The 14,520-nt window shown below is 36.3% G+C and overlaps 1 protein-coding gene across 1 annotated transcript in view; it reads right to left on the reverse strand.

Moving 5' to 3' along the window:
* HMCN1 (hemicentin 1) overlaps nucleotides 1-14,520 on the reverse strand; it is a 467,592-nt gene that overhangs the window by 98,718 nt on the left and 354,354 nt on the right. The window contains exons 54-59 of the mRNA XM_008072785.1: nucleotides 13,460-13,654; nucleotides 11,878-11,991; nucleotides 9,071-9,258; nucleotides 7,263-7,359; nucleotides 1,076-1,237; nucleotides 68-181 (exon numbers count right to left, since the gene is read on the reverse strand). Of these exons, the coding sequence (XP_008070976.1) occupies nucleotides 68-181; nucleotides 1,076-1,237; nucleotides 7,263-7,359; nucleotides 9,071-9,258; nucleotides 11,878-11,991; nucleotides 13,460-13,654 (870 nt within the window). The remainder of the gene's footprint in view (nucleotides 1-67; nucleotides 182-1,075; nucleotides 1,238-7,262; nucleotides 7,360-9,070; nucleotides 9,259-11,877; nucleotides 11,992-13,459; nucleotides 13,655-14,520) is intronic.

Here is a 14,520-nt window from a genome sequence, read left to right on the forward strand (position 1 = left end):
CTCAGATAGAAAATACTGAATACCAGTTTTAAAATGAAATAATTTTTCGAGGGGAGTAAAAACCAACCATAAACAGTCAGGGAAATTTTTTTCTTGCTTTCACCAGCTTGGTTGATAGCTATACAAGTATATTCACCACCATCTGATACCTTGGCCCGAATAATTTGTAGAGTTCGACCACCTGTGGGCAAATACAGTGCAAAGTGAAAAATGGTATACAGGTTGCTCTAATAACTGTTTTATCAATAAGATAAATGGCAAAATGTATCCTTTCCCTTAGAGCACAATTCATATAGAAGCATTACATTTAAAATAAAATTTAAAAATAGTTTTTTTATTCTTTATTATTCACCTACTTCCTTATAAAGGAAGAGATTTGTAGAATTTTTTCCCCAGGAACCAAACATGGACAGTAAAACTGCTTGATGTGGGTACTAGTGAGAAAGTAGAAACTGTACTGTAAAAAAAAAAAAAATGCTACCAAGTGTTTTCTGGGTTTAAGTTTTCCACAGTGCAGAGATGACTCTATCTATCTATCTATCTATCTATCTATCTATCTATCTATCTATCTATCTATCATCTATCATGTCTCCTTTTCTCTCTCTCTCTCTCTCTCTCTCTATCATCTATCTATTTATCATCTGTCTATCTGTCTGTTTTTCTATCACTCTATCATCTATTACCATCTACCTAATCTATCATTTAGTCTCAAGTAGCTTTAATGTTGAATAAAAAACAATCAAAGAATTTATACAATGAAAGTACTGTTTATCATCTATCACTTGGAATTACTGATCTGTTCTCTTTCTAAATTTCATAATTTGTTGATGGGTACCTTGTTATTATATAATCCCACTATCTAGTGGGATCTAGAGGGAATGTACATTCCCAATTAAAATCATACATATCTTTACAATGTTACCCAAATGACCTCAAATGGGTAAAGAGAGACATTTACTGAGAACTAATAAATGGAGCAAGACAAAAGTTTGAAAAGAGACTAAATTGAAATGGCATTTGTATTAAAACACAAGAAAAGAAGATTTTGACCAGCTTATAATAATAAGTTCCTTACCAGGAACAATGAGAGCATTTGTGTTTAGCTTGATAGGCTGTTCATTCTTCAGCCAGCTGAGATCAGGAGGTGGAAAACCAGAGACCTCACAGGTCAAAGAGATGAAATTGTTCACCACAACAGTACGATTTTCAGGGTTAGGACCAATGACACTTGGAGGAACTACAATAGTAAATATATTAAAAGTGAAATTTGATGTTATCAGCAACATATATTCCAGTTTACTGAACATAGGTTTAACTATTGCACTCTGCTAAAGAGCTAAGTTAATGATTCTGTTTGTTATTTAGCCATTTTTCTTCTTAGAATTCCCTAATGCCTTCATCAAACTTATGTCCACCAGGTTTATATTTACCAACTGAAAGAAATTATCAGAATTTTCAGAAACAGAACTATTCTGCATTTCATTTGCAAAACACAGTCAACAATTTCTAAGATGGTTTTGTAAAGAAAGATGTAGTATAGTACTTTTCATGATGTATATATTAATAATCTTGTTTTTAATACTCTTTCTGTATTTAAAATTTTTATTTTCCTGTTATAGTAATAAAATAATAGAAATGTACTTTTATTTTTTTATATTTTTTTCATTTTTTTCATTTTTATTTTTTGAGTTGGAGTCTCACTGTCACCCAGACTGGAGTGCAGTGGCCACTCCCGGCCACCGCAGCCTCAACCTGCTGGGCTCCGGTGATCCTTCTGCCTCAGCCTTCCAAGTAGCTGGAACTACAGGCACGCACTACCACGCCCGGCTAATTTTTCGAATTATTGTAGAGATGAGGTCTCGCCAAGTTCCCAGGGGGGTCTCGAACCCTCGGGCTCAGGCAATCCACTCACCTCAACCTCCCAAAGCATGGGATTACAGGCTGAGTCACCGAGCCTGGCTTAGAAATGTACTTTTAGTGTATCTGTCCCTTAAGAAACCATACACATTATTGTCAACGTAAATCAATGACTTTCATAATCAGCAAAACACGTAAGAAGTAAACAATAATGTTGTTTATTGTTTAATCTCCCTCAAAATTAAAAAAGCAAAAGCAGTGCAAAAAAAAAGTGGAGTAGAAAAGAGCTAGATAAATAATGCACTGCCATGTAAGCATATTAAAACGTGCATGTTTCAATTTTAAATAGAAATAGATTTTTTTATAAGACTCAAACATGTGGAAGGCATAGCATCATATACATTTGGATGATTTTCTATGAGGGGAAATAGGGGTGAGGAGTGGGCATAAAGCAAATGAACAAATTAATGAATAAATAAACATGTTAATACATAAAAGTAGAAAAGGGAGTTGGTTGGAACAATGAAGATCGTGAGACATGAACAAAAAATCACAATGAATAAAACATTATATTATATTTACTGAGGTCTTAAAACAACAAAAGCAAAAGTAGATCATCAAAATGGCAAATTTATCTTTTTCTTTTAATGTCATATGGTGAGGGAGTTGAGACAGAGAGAAATTAGCACTTTGCTGAGGGTTCACAGCTAGTTACTAGAAGAGACAGTTTTGGAAGTTAAGCAGTCTGGCTCTACAGCCCTTATTATTAGCCACGGTTCTACATTGCCTAGTAATTACAAGGGTGTTGAGTGTCAGTCAGTCAGAAGAGCAGGGTGACAAAAGGGAAGTAACCTAGTTTGGGAATTAAGAGAAGAAAGTGACATTTAAGAAGACACTTGATATACAACCAAGAATAAGTTAAATAGAAGACAGGGAATGAATATGTCTTCTGAGAAGAAGGAATAGCATATACAAAGGCACAAATGGGGGAAAGAACAAAGAACATGGTGCCTAGAAGGCTAGCATGACCAGAGTTTGAAGAGCAAGGCAAAGGGTTAAAGGACTAAGCAAAGGTAAGATACTACAGGGGTCTTCTGGGAATCATTAAGAATACTGACATGTCAGCCAGGTGTAGTGGCTCATAGCTGTAATCCCAGCACTTTGGGAGGCTGAGGAGAGAGGATTGCCTGAGCCCAGGAGTTCAAGACCACCTGGGCAACATGGTAAAACCTTGTTCCACAATAAATAAATTTTTAAAAATTGGCCAGTCATAGTGGCACATGCCTGTAGTCCCAGCTACTTGGAAGCTGAGGTGGAAGGATAGCCTGAGCTCAGCACGTCTACACTGCAGTAGCCACGAACATGTCACTGCACTCCAGCTTGGGTGACAAAGTGAAACCATGACTCCAAAAAAAAAAAAAAAAAGAGACATACAGTCCAAGAAATGGGAAACAGAAAAGTAGTTTAATCAGAAATTAATTTAAAAGATATCAATATGATTGCAGTGGAGAACTGATTAGAGGCTAGCAGGGACCTGGAAAGACTGAGATTGGAAAGGAAAGATATAAACAAGAAGTGTGGGTGTCACAGAAACCAAAGGAAGAAAAATTCTGTAGAATGCACAAAAGATTATGGTAGCTGTGCCTAGGATGGTGCTAGAAGTGATCAAGAAAAGTGGGTGACTATCACAATGTTTTGTAGGTAGAACTGTCAGGATTCAATGTTTTGAGGGTAAGAGTTAAGGATGGGGGAGTGTCAGGGATAACATCTATTTTTCTAGCTTGAACAATGGGTCATGGTGGTACCCTTGACTATGACAGAGATCTTTGGAGGAAAAACACATTTTGGGGAAAAGATCATGAGTTCAGTTTTATATACATTGTTTTAGGGTGACTAGCACACATTTGTGTTAGCAAGAAGTAGATATTTAGATAGAAGGACCTGGAGTCCTTGAGGAGGTCTTGGCTGAAGATAAAATTTGGTAAACTATTTCCACAAAGAGAGTAGCCGAAATGTGGGAATGCATGAGCTCACCTACAGAAAGAGTGGGAACAAACAAAGTCTGGAACCTGGAGAACTAATGTGTGTAAGTCAGGTGGAGGAGGAGGAACTAGCAAGTCAACTAGGAATGAGAGATTGGAAAGACAAGATATAAACAAGGTGTTTGGTTGTCATGGAAGCCAAAGGAAGAAAAATTATAAAAACTCGTGGCTGAGAATGTCAAATGCTCAGAAGTAAGAAAGATGAAGACTGAAAAGTACCTGTTGAACTTATGAATAAGAGTGTCATTACATGATCTCAGTGAACAGGCTAGAGGAGTCGTAGAGGTGGAGTCCAGAATGCAGTGGTGGAAGTGAAGCGAGGAAATGGCGACATGTAGATTTAATATCTACAGATACTGGAAAAGTTCGCTTTGAAATACGGGAGAAAGCTAGAAAGGTAGCTGGAGAGAAACATTAGGTATAAGGGAGACTTTTTTAAAGATGGGAATAGACAAGTAAATGTAAGTGCTGTTGAGAAGAAGCTAATAAAAAGTGAGAATTTCAGTAAGAGAGGAGATGGTGAGTTTTTGAAGAGGTAATAGGTAGGGATCTAGAGTTAGGTTAGACTTTTGCCTTTGGAAGGTAGAACAATGCTTCCCTCTTTTGTTGTAACAAAAGAAAAGGAAGAAATGACAGGAACAGACGTGGTTCGTGCTCTCAATCTGACAGTAGGAATTTGAGATAGTTTCTGAGATGTGACTTCTCTTTTCTCTATGAAATGAGGTATGGTCATTCACTGGGAAAAAGTGAGAGGGGGGCTGTCATGGGTGGAATGTTTCTGTCTCTCCCCAAACTCACATGCTGAAGTCCTAACCCCCAGTGTGACTGTTATTTGCAGATGAGGGCTTTAAGGAAGTAATTAAGGTCAAATGAGGTCATAGGGTGGGGTTTTGAATCCTCAGGATCCATGTCCTTTCAAAGGAGACAGTTCTCTCTCTCACGGAGTGTGCTCAGAAGGAAGTCTATGCAAGGCCATGTGAGCACAAAACAACAGTCTACAAGTCATAAGGAGAGCCTTCTCCAGAAACCAAACACTGCCAATAACTTGGTCTTGAACTTTCTAGCCTCTGTAAATAAATTTCCGTTGTTTAAGTCACACAGTCAATGGTCTTATTACAGCAGCCTGAGCAGACTAAGAGGTCACTTGACATTTAAGGAAAGGGTGAAGGTGTGAGAGAGTAACGATGGAGCAAAGACAAGAGCAGGAGTTCCAGACACTCTGGGGGCCCAGCTGAAGCTGTTACTCTGGGTTTACAATGCTAACAATATTCCTGACTCCAAGATGATTTCCTCCAGCCATAGTTAGCTTAGGCACAGGCATGGGGCAGCTGTAGAATTTATTGGGAGGCAATAGAGAAGAGCAGCTAAGAACAAAACTTCTAGAATCAGACTGCCTGAGTTAAAATCTTGGTTTTACATTTCCGAGCTGTGCAACTTTGGTCAGGTTACTTAATCTCACTGATCCTCACCTTTTTTCATCTGGGAAGGAGGCATCAAATGGTAACAAGCTCCTGGGATTACTGAGATAATTACATGAAATAACCTTTCTCTCTCTATATAAGTTTTATATAAAAGATAAAACACTTAGCATAGCAAACAGTTCATATATTGTCCTTGCTGTTACATGCAGATTTGGGCTTTTACTGAGCAAGACTGATGCGAAGTCATGGGCTGAGACAAGGGATTGAAACGCTGCTCCATGAACATAAAGCTGAATATGAAGGAAAGAAAGAGAGCTAAAAACTGAAGGCCAACAGACCAAAGATTAGAGCACAAAAGAAGTAAGTGTAGTTTTAGAAAGAGATAACAAAGGATATGGTTTTAAGTGAAAATAATTTAAAAGATTTCCTCCAAAATGAATTTCTCAATATTTAAGTTATATGCTTCTGATTGCATTCAGGAGCTCAAGAGGGCTTTCACTGGTGAGGTAAGTACCACACTCCTGAACTGCAGTCCTTCAAGATGAAACATCAGTAACTACTTCCTCTCAAATCACACTCCCATTTCAGGTGTTTCTACTGTGTATTGAGAAGATACAATGAATATGAAGGAGATATAACAAGCACGCAACAAACGCTTATTTAGCAACTGCCATAACTATAGTCCCCATTCTAGGTCCAAGGAGACCCAGATGAGTAAGATACGGCCATCTGCCTAGAGCATTTATAATAAAGTTTTGAGATAGAGGCAGAGATACAGATATATACAGATAACACAAGGCAACATATGAAGCTGCTATAATTGGGGTGTTTACAAGATGCTTTTGGTCATAGAGGAAGAAAATTAATTCTGCTTTGAGGAATCAGGAAAACAATCAACAGTTTTATTTTCTATCATGTATTCTATTGTACTTTGCAGATCAGAATGTATGCTTTCACAATGATTGTGTTTGTTTAACTCATTCTTTCTGATAATTAATACCACATGTGTTTCTGTTCTGGTCAAATTTATCCATTCAAAAAACTTCAGAGAGACTTATTGAGCACCTACAATGTTTTACTCACTGTGCTAAAAAGAAAGATAAAAGTATTTCAAGTATCTTTTACAGAAACACCAAACGTTGCTAGATATCAATACTCTCTACATATCAAAGAAAATCCACTGTGCTACATAAAAATCCTTTAAGGGGAGAAATTTTTCATGAAATTTCCCATTTCGGCTATTTCCAAAATGAGCTCAAATTTTATATGCATATTACCCATGTAAAGGAAATCTTTTATAATGACTGTTCACCATTTTCACGTTAATATTCTGGAAGCAGCTGCATCTCACCAAATAAAACTACTTCTTTGTGGTAGATATCTAACTGCCTTTTTAGGAAAAAAAATAGTATTTATGGAGTGTCTAGCATGTATTGAGAATTTAAGTTTAATGAATAAATTGGGTGTGCTGGTGGCTTTAAAGAAATTATTTTTAACTCCACAAAGTGATTTTTCTTCTCCAGGAAGTATGTATATAGATACTAGAGAATGTATTACTACATGAATTACTACATGTAAAGATAAAAACTGTTCCCAATCAGGACTACTGGGTAGATTTGTATGAGTAGACCTATATTTATTTCTAACTTTATACACTAGTAATCTTTGATATTTTTAATTTTAATTTCACTTTCAAATATGTAGAAGTTATTATTTTTTCCTCGAAGGACTGAAATAATATAAACACAGGCTTCCTGGAAGTTTTATATTTTATAAATCCTACAAGCTATAGTGGAAAGAGAGAAAAGAGGAGATTGAATGAGTGCAGGTTACACACATTGTTTAAGTTAAAAAATATAAAATAAGCCTACATAATTTAAAACACGGATTTCCTGCTTTATCAAGCATGGCTGAACAGATGTTTTTGGAACTGAGCTCTTACCATGAACATTGAGGTTAAAATATTTTTTGGCACTTCCAGCTGTGTTCTCAGCAACACACATATACCTGCCGATATCTATTATTTGAGTATTCAGAATCTAAGAGAAAAATGAAGAAATTCCAACTGAAATTTTGAATAAAGAAACTTATCTTATTGGTCGTTAGTTTTTAGAATAAACAATATATATATATATTCCTTCTAATTAATAGCAGATAGACATAAGAAAAAAATTGCATATACTAGTGCTGATGCAAGTTTTTATTATAATCAAATATATATTTACGAAGATTTCCAATCAGAAAAGTCAATTTTATATATACTTATGGAATATTGACTGCAGAAATGTCCCAAATTATTCTCCCATTTCCCTGTCTATGCCTCTGACAACGTGACTTTCTTCTAATTTTTCGATTTATTGTAGAGATGAGGGCTCACCAAGTAGCCCAGGCGGGTCTCGAACCCGCGGGCTCAGGCAATCCACTCACCTCAGCCTCCCAAGGCGCGGGATTACAGGCTGAGCCACTGAGCCCAGTCTACAGGTCCTCCCATAAAGTGGTGGAATTTGTGTTGGCTTTGCGACTTGCTTTGGCCAACAGAATGTGATGGAAGTGACTTCATCATCTCAAAACTGGGGCCTGCACATTTTTGCTCAAACTTTTAGAACCCTGCCACCACCATGTGAAGAAGCCAGGACTAGCCTGCTGGAGGGAGAGAGATCATGCGGGCAGAATCAGCAGTTATTGCATCTGAGGCTCCTGATATGTGTGAGAGCCCAGCCAAGATCAGTAGTCATGTGTTCATTCTGGAGCTCTGTGCAGACACTCGAGTAAGCCCAGTTGAGACCAGAAGAATCTCCTGGCCAACTAGCAGACTTGCAAGCCAAATAAATGCTTCTTGTTTCAAGTAATTAGGTTGTGGCATGGTTTGTTTTATGTAGCTATAGTTAGCTAATATAGTAGGGTTTTTTTTAAGTTGTATTATGCAGAAATTTCTATCCATCTATATATCTTTGGACCTGAACACAGAAACATTTAAGTATTTTGGGAGAGGGTGCATAATTATCAAGTAGAAATATTCACAATATGTAGAAGATATTTTAAAAACTCAAAGTTATTTATAAGTAATGAACCTAATTCTTTTTTGTACAAAGAACCCCATGAGATATGTCGTATTTTTGGATACAATAATAATTCTGCTTAGATTTTTGGGTCAACAGAATATAATTTATTATGCTCAAGAGGTTATTTATCAAATTGTGTCCTAAGAAATAAATTGGTATTTTTTTCTACAACTATCTAACATTTTTTTCAGGACACTTGACAAGAAAAATATAGACACACCTCTTAGAAACAACAATCCAGGTTATTTATATGGTTTCCATCACTATTTATTATTTTCAACCTTTTACTAATAAAGGACAAATATAAATCTTCAGGGAACCTATACTGTTTAGAATTTTGCCATCAGAAATATGCAATGGAAAGAATTGAAATATGTAATAAAAATTGCTTGTAATATGGCTTTTATCATAAAGGTTATACTGTAGTAAATTGAGGTGCATGTATGTGTGTGTATTTGTGTTAACGTATAATTTCAGGAGGAAGTCATACAAAACTGTTAAAGTGGTCACCTCTAGTAGAGAGACTAGAGTAAGAAAAAGCATTTTATTTTATATACCTTTAATGAGTTGCTATCTTTACAAATATAATATTTATGAACTAATAAAAATTCTTTTTAAAAGTCAAAAAGACAATTATTACAACATATAAAGTCATACCGCTATTTTTAAATTAGATTTTTCTTTTTACCTTCAGAATTCTTCCATTAGATAGAAATTTGTGATGGTCATCTTCTAGCAAGGGCTGTCCATCTTTCTGCCAGGAACTCCTTGGTGCAGGGCTGCCACTGGATAAACATTCCATCATTGCACTCTTGTTCACCAGCACAGTGACCTCTTCTGGGAGATCACTACTTGCTCCCTTGATAATGGGCGGCACTAACAAAGGATTGCAACAAAGAGATAACACTGGGCAACAAGATCTTTTCTAATTTATTCAAGTTTCCTGACAGCTTTAAAAAGTTTGGGATGACAATAGAGAAGAAAATTTGAAGGAGAAACCACGATCCTGACATTTTACACTAAGTTAGGATGATGAAAAATGTATTTGCATTTAGGTTTATTCTCATCTCTTACTCACCTGTGTTGGACTAACCTCTCCAATCCTACCATTCTCATTTAGTTTGATCCCAAATTTTCCCCAATATTTCTTGTCTTCTTTCCCAGACCTTTCCCCTATGCCCTCTGGGTTTTCAAGCACCCTTATAAGAAGTATCTGCATAAGCGAATATTTAAATTTATTTGCTCATCTGGAAAATCCAGATAAATTATAGCTTTTAAAGTGTATTGGAAATGTTCAGATTTGGTCTTAGTTGTAAAAGAATCACTTAGGCTATTCAAAGTGTGTTTCCCAGCCTCAGCTTCAGTGGTATCAGCTTTTCCATCACCTGGGAGTTGAGTTAGAAATGCAAATTACTGGGCCCCAACCAACTTCAAACAGGCAGCTCAAAGGAGGGGCCAAGAAATCTGTGTTTCAGCGAGCTTCCAGATGATCCTTATGTACCCTGAATTTTGAGAAGTCCTGCTCTAAATTTTCCTACATGCATTCATTCTCATTTAAAATAATACTGTTGAATCCAGATATATATCAGGTATGAAAAATCAAATATTATCCAAAGAATTTTTACAAATGGAAATGTTAAATGAACTAGGAACACATGTGTTGACTGCTTTGGCAAATGTAGAAATTGATTTTTAAAGTAATCATCTTTTTGTTTTGCAAGCTTGGTTATTTTTTTCCACTCTCCGAAAATATAACATATCTTTAGCAATCAGTAAAGACCAACTGTTTAATGTAGATGCAGTCTTGTGGTATTTGGATCTCCAACAACTAAACTTAGAATCTGTAAATAAAATAATGCCATACAGCACATAATAGAATGCCAATGCTATTTTGAATGTATACTTTCATATTCAAAGTTACATGATTTTTTTCTAGACTTCAGATAACATCAAATATGTAACTTGGACTGCAGATTAGTAAATAACAAACTGGAGTTTCAGATTAAATGAGGCTATCCCTACCCCACACCATGAAAACTAATCAAGAGTGAACGACTGGGAGGTGCTGACTTGCAGATGTCTCCACCACAGTTTTTGGCTGGGACCAGCTTCTCCTGTGGCCCCACCCCACCAGCTCAGAATTGTTCTCAGTGGCCCTCCCAGTGCTGAGGAGGTGAGCAGTAGATGTTGTGAAACAGTTCAAATTTAATGAGAATTTTGGGGCCAGTTAATTTTTTGTGTATCGTTCCTATCTTCCAACTCTAAACTCCTCTCTGACTTGCATTCCGACTTCCTCCTAATTAAAAACAACAGCCTGAAGGCATGACCAACTCCCCATGACCACCCAAACTCATAGTTCCATTTCAATTTAGTTGTTTCCCAGTCTTCTTCTAACTACACTATTAGCGCCTTCCACTCACCCGAAACTAAACTGTTTCCCAACTTAGGTCAAATTAAACGAGCGGGTGCAAGATATTCCTTCACTGTTCTTGACAATGTTAGCATTGGTTTTTTATTAAGTATTTTGGAGCCATGTCAAATTCAACATGTCTGAAACAAAACTGACTTCCTTCTTAAATAGTGTTGTGCTTCTAGGTCTCCTATTTCTATTGATTTTGCTGCTATTTTCTTCATCACCCAGTATAAAAATATCAGTGTCATCTTATGCGCTGAGATGACAGCCCAGTACTTTATCACTTGATCACTTCCTCTATAATATTTTCCATACTGACTGCCTCCTATACAGTCCCAGTGTCATTTGTCTAGCTCAACCTTTTCCAATGGAAGTATCTATTTGTTTCTGCTTCTAGTGACATCACTTGTCTTTTCCATTAAAGGGGCAATACTTATTCCTCTGTGTCCATGCATTCAGATGGAGATGACTCTGATTCAAGGGTGGACATGTGAACTAGGCCTTCTCAAATAGAATACTGCAAATAGAATACTTGGTGTCTGTGACTGGCTCAGGGATGGATATGTGATTCATACTTGGCCAACTGAAACCATGGAAATTTAATTTTAGGGCTTCAATTACAAATACTAGGAGAGAGAAACTTTCTTTTGGATGTAGAACTAGAAGGATTTAAGCATAGAGCTTCTGAGAGCTACCTTACTATCCAAGGGCATCCCCCCACCTCTAAGTGACATTAACAAAGAAAAGCAAAGCCAAGAGAAAGAGAATGGTAACATCAGGTTGATCTCTTCCAAGCCACAGAAGTCAGACATGACTGCAGTCAGCTCCACTCTTGAACTTTTAAGATTCATAAGTCAATGAATTTTCTTTTTAGCTTTAAGCCAGTTTGTTATTTGGTACTTCATAAGTCCTGACTAATGTACTGTCAATTCGTACAAGACAGTTATTTCCTTGAGAGAACTACCAGTTTCTGATTATTGTTATAGTCTCTAAAGTGCTTAGTATAACATCTTGCAAACATTATTTCCTCAAACATATTTTGAATAAAAGAATTCATAATAAACAAAGACAAACAAACTCACAGAGTACACGGACGTCATACTGAAGGGAATCTTCTCCAGCCTCATTCACAGCCACACATGTGTATCTCCCCGCATCATCTACCTTAGCCCGGGGAATCTGCAACACTCGCCCTCCTGAAAATACACCCCAACATGTTTACTTCTCTAATCGTAGAGTGAACACAAGCCAGAAACAGAGATACAAGTTTTCAGATCTAATGACTTCCTGGCATTGTCTTTCAAGCCTCCTACTTACCCAATGGCTCAGCTTTCATCCCAGATACCACTTTTATAACACTTTACTATTAAGAAGTGATCCAACATGTGAATGAGATCTCCTGAGAAATGAATAGTTCATGAAGAACTTCCTAGAGGGGGAATGCCACTCTATACCCCTCGTCACATTCCCTATAGAATGTTACTATGCATGACTTATTGCTTTTATGGTTTTGAACACTTTTAATGGACATGTACAGAATCTGCTGCAAGTACTTGTTTGAGAAAGTCATTTCCAAGGATGTGTCTAAAGTATACTATCATACATACAATCTTAAAAGAATAGCTGTGTATTTTTAAACTTTTCATGTTTGATATAAATTCAAATTTAGAGAAAAGTTGGAGTGATTATATAAAAACTTTCACCCCATTTACTAATTACTTATATTTAACTCCATTTGTTGTATCTTTCTTTGTCATATTATATGTGTTTCTGAACCATTTGCGAGCAAGTTGGAGACATGGTGTCCTTTTATCCCTAAACACTCATAAGTTTGTATTTTATGATAATAAGGATATTTCCTTATATAACCACAATACAATAACCCAAATCAGAAAATTCTAAATTAATACAAAACTACTATTTAATTCACAGTCCATGTTAAAATTTCATTATTGTTGCAGTAATGTTTTTTATGACCATTTTCCCCAAACTCAGATCGAATTTAGGATCACGTATGATATACAGTTGCCATGTCTACTTAGTCTCCTTTCATTTTTGTCTTTTCAAGACTTTTAAAATTTAATTAAGGTCAAATTTACATACATTTGTTTAATGTACTGACCTTAAGTGTACACTCTGATGAGTTTTGGCAAGCCTTGTATACTTGAATGATTGTTAAAATTAAATAGAAGCCTTGAAAATATTATTTTTCCACAGCAATTTAAACATCTTTTCTATTAATAACTATGTGGCAACTAAAATACTGAAACTAAATATTTTTACTATTTATTTATGATAAATGTTTTCACTAAACTGAGTAGCAACTATTTGCAAATACATAATAGAATTTATGTTAATAATAAATAGAAACCAAACTGATCATCTCGTTGCTCTAATAGATAAATAGAGGCATGAAAAAGTCAAAGGACTTTCTTAAGTTGATAGAGATGCTGTAACAGAGCTAAACAATTTACTCAGGTGTTCTATCCTATTGTCAAATTCTTAGGCAAGGCTCGTCTAGATAGAAGTTACACGGATACCAGTGGCACTCGGCAGCCGGTTAGCTAAAGCATATAGCCCAAGAGTCGACCAATTCGATTGGTCTAATTGAGAGAAAATTTGGCAGAAATTTAGATTTTTCACCCAGTTAGTAGCAATCTTTACCTGGCAAAATCAAGACTTTATCACTCGAGGTCAGAGGATGGCCATCTTTGTACCATGTCAGTGTAGGAGGAGGAGCAGCATTTGTCTCACAGTGAAGAGAAATGGGATTGTTGATGATCACATCTTTGATTTCACCACTCCTGCCAGTATCTAGCATATTTCCTAATTCCCAGAGTTTTTGAAAACTTGGAGGAACTATGGAGGAAAGGCATTAAATTTTGGTCACGTGTGAATCTACTGAACGAAGATCCTGGGCGTATTTTCATACGAGTGATTTGTAAAGATAATAAATTAGATAATGTAAGAATATTTTCCAGTACTTATACTCTTACCAACTCTAGCCCATAGCCAAAAAGAGTAACAGACAGAAAAGGGAACTGGTTCTCATGTGGGAGAACAAGAAATACAGGGTTGAGAATGCTGGGCTCATGCTTTGTTCTCCCTGCTAAAAAACTTCTGCACTTAGACAATAAAGGAGTTCGTTCTCAGGACAAGCATGGCTAAGTGATATGATCATAGCAGGAAAAACTCATTTTGAGCAGCCATTAAAAAATACTGGCTCCCATAAAGAAGGACAAACATATGGACTTTGCAGCAATTTGGATGGATTTAGAGTCTATCATACTCAGTGATCCATCATAGAAATGAACAGAGTAGCACATGTTCTCACTCATAAGCAGACCCTGAACATTTACCATAACACTATAAGAAAAGGATTGGCAGTAGTGAGATACCACTGGAGCGAGAGTGGGGACACAATATCAATAAGGGTACCTGATCTCAAACCAGGCAAAGTGGGGATCAAAGGGAGGCCCAAATTTTACCTCTATGATGACCACTTGTATACCTAATCCTGAATTGTATCCCACATCTTTAAAAAAAATACTGGCTTCATTGAGAGCATTTCCCAATGACTCTACTAAGAAGGCTAAAGAAATTATGAAATCAGGATTTAAGACTCCATTAACAAAAATAAAAGAACACTGTCATAGTTCACTGGGGACATATATAAAAACTTTCTGGAAGGCAATTTTCTTGTACATCAAAAACATTTAAAAATT

This window comes from Carlito syrichta, unplaced genomic scaffold (genome assembly GCF_000164805.1).
Source record: "Carlito syrichta isolate Samal-C Ts95f unplaced genomic scaffold, Tarsius_syrichta-2.0.1 Scaffold315407, whole genome shotgun sequence".
Taxonomy (NCBI): Eukaryota; Metazoa; Chordata; class Mammalia; order Primates; family Tarsiidae; genus Carlito; species Carlito syrichta.